The 10,198-nt window shown below is 41.9% G+C and overlaps 1 protein-coding gene across 3 annotated transcripts in view; it reads left to right on the forward strand.

The window, feature by feature from the left end:
• Positions 1-9,541, forward strand: part of COLQ (collagen like tail subunit of asymmetric acetylcholinesterase) — a 130,403-nt gene extending 120,862 nt beyond the window's left edge. For all 3 annotated transcript variants that reach the window (XM_088445450.1, XM_088445451.1, XM_088445453.1), the window contains 2 exons: positions 8,431-8,533; positions 9,057-9,541. In XM_088445450.1, coding sequence (XP_088301576.1) covers positions 8,431-8,533; positions 9,057-9,126 — 173 coding nt within the window. In that variant the 3' untranslated portion in view covers positions 9,127-9,541. The remainder of the gene's footprint in view (positions 1-8,430; positions 8,534-9,056) is intronic.
• Positions 9,542-10,198: the final 657 nt, after the last annotated feature.

A 10,198-nucleotide genomic window follows, 5' to 3' on the forward strand; every position in this document is an offset into this window, starting at 1 on the left:
CATTTGTGCCTCGAGACAATCTTGTCTCGGAGGTCTACAGACAATTACTTGGACTTCATGCTTGGTTTGTGCTCTGACATGCACTGTCAAGTGTGGGACCTTATATAGACAGGTGTATGCCTTTCAAAATCATGTCCAATCAACTGCATTTACCACAGGTAGACTAAAAATGAAGCTGTAGGAACATCTCAAGGATGATCAGTGGAAACAGGATGCACTTGAGCTCAATTTTGAGCTTCATGGCAAAGGCCGTGAATACTTATGTACATGTGATTTCTTGGTGTTTTTTTTTTTTATTATATTTGTAAAAATCTCAAAGAAAATTTTTACACTTTGTCATTATGGGGTATTGTGTAGAATTTTGAGGACAAAATTGAATTTATTCCATTTTGGAATAAGGCTGTAACATAACAAAATGTGGAAAAATTGAAGCGTTGTGAATATTTTCCTGATGCACTGTATATATTTCCACCTACTCTATGATCCTAATTCATGTATTGTGCAGTATTACCCATCATATGCTCCCCTATGCTCTTCCTATGGGCTGTCAGACCTATTATTCTCAATATCTCTATTTTTTTGTTTTTCTCTAATTCTCCATGTCACATTTTTGGGGAAACTCCCCTCCCTCCTACCTTCTCTCCTTCTTTCCTTTCTCTTCATTCCCCCCTCCCTTTATTACAAGTTGAGTTTTCTGTCAAAGTTTTAATATGATAGCACCTTGATGTTGAGCATGTTTTCCATATTTTTATATCAAAATTGTAATTTATTAATAGTGTTTGCTGCCATTATTGTGCCTTTTTTTTGCCACTGTGTTGGCATTCACATATGCTGTATGTTGTCTTTATCTACAAAGCAATAAATCAAGCATATAAAAAAAATTGTATTGCAAGGTTTTAAGATTGTTAAACAAAAAAGTGTGAAGCCACCTCAGACAGTCCATTATCTGCTCTTGTGTCCTGCAATCACACACTTTTAATACTAGACATGAAGCCAAGCAATGGAAAAAATATAGCAACAGCCTTATAATTCAAAATCCTGCTGTAAAGCTCTTAGGGGTATATTTATCAAATTTCAATTTTGGTTGACTTTGTGTTTTGGAAGATTATGCATTTGATTTGCATTCGATTTTGAGCATCAGAGATTTACTAAAGTCAAAATCGAATGTGAAATCAAATATAAAGCCAAATCCCCTTCAAAATCAAATATCTTCTAGACATCGGTACTTTTACATAGACCAACATAGGATTCCCTAATTTACTAATAGTTCATCTATCTATCCAGTGCTTAAAGTGGTCCTAGAAAGTGGTGAAACTCACCACCCTCCCTCGGTGCAATGTCAATAAAGGGACAGCAAGCACCGTAGGTGCATGCCGGAAAAAGGGGCATGGTCTGAAAAGAAAGGGGCGCCATCACACAATAGTATACCCGGTACAAATTACACCACACAGTAGCACATTCTTGATTCACATTACACCACACAATAGTGTCTCTTATTCATGTATGACACATGGCAGTGCCCTTTTTACACAATGCCCACATTTGTGCCCCTTATACACAATGCCCACAGTAGTGGTGCCCCTTATAAATGCCCACAGTAGTAGTGCCCCTTATACAATGCCCACCACAGTAGTGCCCCTTACACCTAATGCCCACTGTAGTGGTGCCCCTTATGCAGTGCCCTCAGTAGTGGTGCCCCTTATGCAGTGCCCCAGTAGTGGTAGTGCCCCTTATGCAGTCCCCCCAGTAGTGATAGTGCCCCTTATGCAGTGCCCCTTATGCAGAGCCCACAGTGGTAGTGCCCCTTATGCAGAGCCCACAGTAGTGGTAGTGCCCCTTATTCAGTGCCCTTTGTAGTGGTGCCTCATGCAGTGCCCCCAGTAGTGTTAGTGCCCCTTATGCAGAGCCCACAGTAGTTGTAGTGCCCCTTATGCAGTGCCCTCAGTAGTGGTGCCCCTTTTACAGTGCCCCCAGTAGTGGTAGTGCCCCTTATGCAGTGCCCATAGTGGTAGTGCCCCTTATGCAGAGCCCACCGCAGTGGTGCCCCGCATGCAATGCCCCCATTAGTAATCACCCTGTAGTAGTGCCCCCAATAGTAGTGCCCCTAGTAGTAATGCCCCAATAGTAATGCCCCCAGTAGTAGTGCCATCTGAGTAATGCCCCCAATAGTAATGCCCCAATAGTAATGTTCCCTGAGTAATGCCCCCAGTAGTAGTGCCCCCTTTAGTAATATCCCCTATTGTGAAGCCGCTTACACAACAAAAAAACAACTAATACTTAAGCCCCGTTCCCACTGCCATCTGGTCCCCCTGGCTGCTCCTCAGTCTGAACTATGGGAGAGACGTCATGACGCCTCTCCCATAGTGCACTGCACACAGTGGGACCCGTAAGCCGGAGCTCATGAGTGAGCTCCAGCCTCCGGCTACTGCTGGCACTGTGGGGAGGGAGCCAGGCGCCTGCTGGTAACAAAATCTCAGCGGGCGCCAGGCAAATGGAGCCCCTGAGGCATTGGGGTCGGGTGGGTCGGAGGAGGCGGAACTGGTTCCGTCTCCAAATAGAGGTTACGGACCATTTTAACCCCAGTATCTATCTATCTATCTATCTATCTATCTATCTATCTATCTATCTATCTATCCTCAATGTCTGCTTCTTTGAGGCTTCCTTAATTTTATTAACCACTTAACTGGATACATTTTTTTTTTTTTAAATGCTCAGAAATTGTAGTTTGTTTTACGATTAAAACAAATCATAGTTCACGAACATCTTTTATGACCTATCCAACACAATTTTATTGAAAAAAAATAATGTTTCTTTTAAAACACAGAACTGTTGCTCAACATCCAATGCAACCTTTTCACTTTACTATAAGGTCTTTGCCCTTTTTTCACATTTTGCCCTATGGTATATTTATATATATTTTTTATTAACAACAGCATATAGGGCCCAATATTCCCTTTTCTCTCATGCTAATTCACCAACTCCCTTGCTGCACCTGCATTCGCAGACAGAATTATCTCTACTGAGCTGGCTGCATGCACACTCTCTCATCACAAATATGAATTGTTTGACAGTCCTTACTGTATTTGAAGCAATCCTGGGCACTATAGCCTCTTTTTCTGCATGAAATACACCCATGTGTCCCATTATCTGTAGTACTGTAGGTGGTCCAAGTATTTCATGCTATAAGGGCCTGGATCAGCACAAGACTACTATGGCCACATCTGGCTTTGGTCAAGATATAAAACGTTTAAAAAAATGTATCTGGATAACGTTTCATTATTCACCTTTGCAATATGCTTGTCTCTTTGCCAAATGTCTATTTAAAACATCTCACCAGCAATGGAGATAATCTGGCTAGAGTGTTTAAAAGCTCTACCATTGCCTTGTTGTCAACAGTTGTAGGAGCACCATGTACCTCAAGCAAATGCGCTACATTCTTGTTAAAATAGCACCGTAGCCAAGGTTCCATCCTTTCCATCCACACTTGCATGTCGGCTCTTTAAAACTTTTTGCCTGCCCATTTCTCACTGGTCTTTCATTGTTTTTTTTTATATTGGGTGGGAAGGTATCACCATAAGCCTACATCCTGTAACTCACTTACACTGATCCTCTTTTAAAGCTATGCAGGCACATTTTTGTGACCATTTGCCTAGTGCCTTGAAAACCAATGACCAAAGTGTGAAAGGGTTTGGACTTCTCTCCTGACATCAAATACAACCATTAGCCATTAAGACTTTATAACCCCATGACATGGCTGGGTGTACTATCTTCATTTCCCTAAATGTCTCATCATTATACAACCATAGTAGAACACAAGGAAGAAAAATCTCCTTTTGAGGGCACGCTTAAATAATAGGTTTAATTTAATACAAAACTTTTAATTTAATATTCCTTAAAAAATTCAAAAATGTAAAAGTAGCACACATGCAGAATACACACAGACAAACATAAACTCTGTATGAGTCTGTGAATATAAATCAATAAATCACTCTAAAGGCACACATCCACTAGAAGATATGCAAATGACAATTTCATAATCGTCAAATCGGTTTGATGTCTTTTAGCGGATGGGCACCTTTAGGACACCTAATTCACGACCCACTTTCCTTCCAGCTATCACTATTCAATTTTGTAACAAGGTCTATAACATTGGCATTAATGTGACAATATGTATAGGGACGTAACTAGGGGGTTTGGCGCCATGGGCAAATTGAAAAACGGCACCTTCACAATTTATATGATCTAGGCTTATTACCTACCGTCATTCACTGCCTCAGGAGCATGGGCCTAATGCTTGCCTATCAGTGCACACAGGCCTAAGGACTGGTTACTCCTATGGGCCTAGTGCCTGACAACCTGGTGGTCTAGGGAGGGGTTAATGATTGGAAAGAATCACAGAGGGCCTACCTGTCCGGTGAGAGAGGCTGCAGTGGGGAACTTTCCTAACTCTTTTACTTTCCCACCACTGCAGCACTCTCTGATTCTCGGTCGCATTCTTGTGCTGCTGGTCCATCCGGGAACTCTTCTCTCTCTTGAGCATGGCGTCTTCTGGCCTCTTCCGCAGCCACCGATATCCTTCACCCGTTGAACTGACTCTTCTGCCCAGCAGCGTCAGACATCCCGGACAGGGCCAACTATGAAGCGGCAAGCCACTTTCTATTGGCTGCCGATCTGCAAGCCGTGAATGGCTCGTGGTTGGCACCAAATTCAATTTGCTGCCGCTGTTCAATGGCCGCCAGTCTGTGAACTGCACCCAGCTCTTTTGGCCTGGCACCAAATGTTATCCACTGCTGCTCCTTGACCGGCACTGGGAACAGACACACTGTCCTAGTGCTTGCCACTGATGTGTCCAGCAGGGGACACATCTCACCGGACTGCAGGACTTTTGGCGCTGGGATCACATACTTGATCCCAGTACTGGCTGCTACAGTGAGGAGCACATCTCAGCACTGTACATTGCTCTGGCTACATCTCAGCACTGTACATTGCTCTGGCTGGCAGCACCCCCCTCTGCCAGCCTGTCATGATGCCCAGGGCATGTGCTGCGCTCACACCCCCTCATTAAGCCACTGAATATGTATGTATTACCCTTTCTAAATCCTATCTTTCCAAATAATATCCTTTATACCCATATCCAACACACATAAGCCTACATGTAACTATCCTCTGAAACTTGCCTTTTTGATTCTGCACCACAGCTCTTTCAAGTACCTGTCTAGCTACTGGCATTACTAAGTGTGAGGCTGATGCCATCCTTTTTCTTATATCTCCCAGCAACTTCACTTCATTCCCAACAGAGGGTAAGGTAGGCACCTTTTTATCAAATAGTGCTGGAGATATTTTCCTCTGTGAAGAGAAAAGACAACCACCTACAATGTGCACATGTAATTAGTAATTAATATCTTCTTTCTAACTCCTCAACAAACATGGACACAACCCTCAGTGAGCAGCTGGTCACAGAAGCCTTAATGACCCCCAAGGCTCAAAATTGCTGGCTTGCTTAACTGTTCTCATCTAGTAGTTTCTCAAACTGCTTCTATGCCTCAGCCCAGAGGCTGTTACCTCCTTTTTCTTCATCTTAACTCCAGACCTCCACTTTACCTACCTTTTAGTAGGGCTGTCCTGGGCCTACTGGCCTATTCCAGTATCTGGGTTTTTATAAACCTCACTTAATACAGGTCTTGTACTTTGTATCAACCTTGTCCCACTTACACTATGGACTTTTCTGCTTTATGTCCCAGGACATGTTTTCCAATTTTGGACACTCATCTGTCTTCTAAAGCTTCCAGTTGCTGCTACATCCCTTTCCAACTCAACCAACCCCTTTGGGACAGCAAAGGCCACTCCCGCTGGCCCCATTATAGCTTGTATTTGCATTTTCCAGCCTTCTGTAAATCAAAACACCAACAGTCACTTCAGTAGCTTGTCTTCCAAACTGAATCTCCCAGCTTCCCCCTGCTCCTTTAAACATATCTTTGTCAGCTCACCAACATCTCTTGATGAAGGCACCTGCACACTACACTAGTACACAATGTGTTGCATGTTCTTCTGGAAATAAAGTGGGGTGAGCTTCATCAGCTGCACACCTCCCTCCCTGCACTTAAACACATGATGAGTTAACACTACCAGTACAGACTTCAATGGGAACAAAGGGGTGGGCATGCAGGCCATCTGCTACCAACCACTTCATTGTCTGTATGTCTACAGTCAAGACTTTTTCCTCCTACTTCCCAACCATTGTCTCCACAGGAGTTGTCCTATCTGACAGCTCTTCCTTATTATGTCTCAGTAATGCCTCTTTCACACTGAGCCTTTGACCCTGGATATTGCAGGTGCAACCCGGGTCTCGGCTTGGTGTGATAAGGTCAACTCCATGTTGTGTGTCCCGGGTCCTCGACTCTGGTCACGACCAGGGTTATTCCCGAGACTGACCCAGATATGCTGTGGTCTGAAAGGTGCAACCCAGGTTATTCGACCCAGGGTACGGTAAATAGAGTTGACTGGCAGATCAGGAGCGCTGGGAGCAGTCACCACCCACTTTTCATGACTCATGATTTTTGTAAGGCTGTAAAAAAATATCCACTTCTAATGACATACACTGTATTGCAGGGCTGACACGGGTACAGTGTGATAAAGGATATGAAGAGTTGTAACTTAAAACCGTCTTCCAAAACTCGGATCGGACTCGGGATTTAGTTGTCAAAGTGGTAACAGAATACCTCACGTAACTTCATCTATATGACTAGCATTATCTCCTAGTGCAGAGTGGCATTTATACCACTTTCAGACCAAAGCCGGGGCTCTGACCCTGCTTCTTCCCAGGTTACTGAACACAGTCTGAACCCGGATCACAGCTCCGAGACAACTGTTTCACACTGCACCTTCGTTCCGTGTTATTCCCGGGTCAACCCCTTTCACACTGATCCCGTGTCTGCCCTGCAAAATAGTGTAGAGTTATCAAAAGTGGACGTACAGATCGAGCCGGCAGTAAGATTGCACAGCATCAATTGTTGACCTGAGTAGTGGACACGTTTCTCTAGCCTGGCAGCATCATTATGTTTCAAGATTTTGTCATTGCTGCTTTTTGGAGGTTGCCCACTATCTACGAGTTGTTTGGAGATGGGGAGACGTCTAAGGAAAATTGAGCATGTGAAGTAAAGAAACAGGCATTGGGTGAAAGCCCTTTTCATTGGCAGTCTATCAAAACTCAGCTTGGAACACTTTTAAGCAGGCACATTACAATAAGTTTGTGGCAGTCTATGAACAGCTTCTAGAGATAAATTTCAATATGTTTTAAATGAACCATATATCAGGTTGCATTTACCTCTACCTATTACTGCATTTAGATGTTTTTATGGAAAGAACATATTACCGTATGTAGCAACTGATTATTATACAACTAGCAGCTGGCACTCTCAAAGTTCTAGAAATAAAAATAAAATGTTTTACAAGGGTGGTTCAATAAATAAGGTAATAAGAACTCTCATTGTGTAAATTTATTAATCTCGTACATACATGTATAATCAATAGTATTGCCTTGGTACAGATTATTTTTCCACATAATCCCCATACTTGTCTAAGCATTTGTTCCAACGATACACCAAGGCATCTATCCCAGCATAGAAGAAATCAGTAAGTGCCTGAAGCCTATCTGTGAGTTGCATTGGTTCCCAGAGTGAACACTTTTTCTTGTACCACAGTTGCACAGTACCCACTGAGACGTTCAGTTGATCAGCAATATCACTAACTGGAATGCGTCTGTCCTCCTGAATCAGACCTTCAATGCTGCACTAATTGCCATCTGTGGTGGAGGTGGTTGGCCGGCCGGATTGCTGCTCCACGAACGTCTGTCCTATCATTATCGAAGGCAGTGCACCAAACCCAAACCTGTTTCCATGACATGACATTATCACCGTGCACCTCGACAAGTTGGTGATGAATTTCAGCTGCTAATTTGCCCTTTAGATGCAGAAATCTGATCATACTACACACCTCAATGTCTCCGCCAGCCCCTCCATCTTACAACTGTGGTTGGGAGGGGACAGTATGAGTGATATGAGGCACAGTCTAATGGCCGTGAGGGGAAGCAGTGATCTACCTGCTCTGGCCTGGCAGGAAATTAGAATAAAATAGAGAACATTACACAGGTGAGAGGTCTTGTTACCTTACTTATTGAACCACACTTGTATATTAAATAATACAAGTCCTTCTATATAATTGTATAAGATAACTAGACACTACTGCATATAAATCTTTTAGTACACTTAATTGAGAATACCAACTACTGTATGTCACACAATGTGCTAGGTTTCATTTGTCCACTGGCATTGGGAACTGTGGATGTATTGTTCTGGCTCCAAAGCTCAGTGAATGTTGGATCAATATCTAATTATATACATATGTAGTAACTGAATGTCACCTCCTCACTAGAATGCAGGCGTGCCTATTGTGGGGATGGCTTTCGACAAGAGGGGTTAGAAGAATGTGATGGCAAAGACTTTGGCTATCAATCATGCGGAACTTATCTACCAGGGTATGTATTATTAAATATGCATCATATTGCTAATAATATTTCAATTGCATGTGGAAACAGGTAATTTCTAGCTGTTTTGGTATAGGTAAATTATTTGTGAATAGATCACACATTTTTTGTACAGTAAGTTATTTTTGGTCATGCACAGTCAATGTTATTATTGCCTAAATGCAAATGAGTAGCAATGATGGGTGTGAAATGTATGCATTCTTGTGTATTCTGAGTCGGATGGCACTTGGACTCGTGGGAGTGTAATGGGAGTGTCATTTTTGTGTATCAAAAGTGCATACACTACAGGGAAGGCTGTGTCTGATGGATCTCTTGTACCTAGCATTGGGCTGATGCATGTGCCGACACTAATGATTACAGTTATGGGGACCAGCATGAAACCAATTGGAGGCAAGGCTTGCACCCACTGAAACCTCTGCACTAGTCGAACGGTGTAAGTGGTTGGTGGAGTATGGACACAGCAAAGAGATCATCTATCTATGGATTAATATTGTTCTATGTTCTTTTCCAACAGATCTTATGGACAATTGCGATGTACTATCTATTGCTACATTGACTCTACACAATGTCGATATTTCACATGAAAAGCTTGAGGAAAAGGGATAGAGTATTTCGCGATGTCACACATACATCAGGTGCTATCGTAAAAGAAATTCAACAAGACTGGGCAATATACTAAACTTAAAGTTTAAGTGAAAGAAATAAATTTGCTGCTAATGGCTTTTTGAGAATTGTAATAATCATGTCTGACTGGGAGAAATAGGACCACTGCATCCTGTCTTACTAAACGCGCCAAACAGTACTTGCCAGCAACACTTGTTCCTAACACACCTTACGGAACAAATGTTAACTTCTGGGACAACAAATCTCAAATCAACAGGAATATTATATTAATAAGACAACATTACCTCGACTTAGCACTGTTAAATGTGAAAATGAATCTTTTCTGTTTTTTTAAGTTTGTTTTCTGTTGACTCGTATTAAATGAACACCAAAATATTCTGAGTTGGTGGTGTTTTCTGAAGAACTTTTAACCTCTTGATAATAATGTGAAAATGGAATGTACTGTACTTTAATTGGAATTTCAGTGGCAAGGTAACCAGTGCCTACAGGGGTGAATCCTATTGGATGGTGCACACAGGCAGACAGGAGGTTATTGAAGAAGATGAGGAACAGAAACTTCTGGAAATAAACGTTGCATGGAGCCGGAGACTCAGGGTCTTGCAGTTACAGTACATGAGGTCAAAGTGGACAAAAAGGTTATAGACCAAAGGCTCAAAGTTACGTAATACAGAAACCACAGTAAACAAATATGGTACGAATACTTTCTTAAGCCACATAATAATTCATCTGAAGGCATGAGACTACATTTTCAAGGTTACTAAACTAAGATACTGAAACAGCAGTAATGGATAATAGAATGAACAATCCTTTGAGCCTAAAAATGATCAAATGATAACTGGGCCATGTTTAATCATAACACCTATCAAACATTATTTTTAAAAAGGTAAAAAATAAATATTCAATATGTAAATTAATTATAATAACATATGTAGAAATAATCATACCCGACAAATATGTCTAACTTTGTTGCATTGCTATTTAAAAGGTTAATATATAGATATAGGTTTTCTTAATACATAATTTGGTAGGTCA

This window comes from Taudactylus pleione, unplaced genomic scaffold (genome assembly GCF_031769625.1).
Source record: "Taudactylus pleione unplaced genomic scaffold, aTauple2 ptg000380l, whole genome shotgun sequence".
NCBI classification, from domain to species: domain Eukaryota; kingdom Metazoa; phylum Chordata; class Amphibia; order Anura; family Myobatrachidae; genus Taudactylus; species Taudactylus pleione.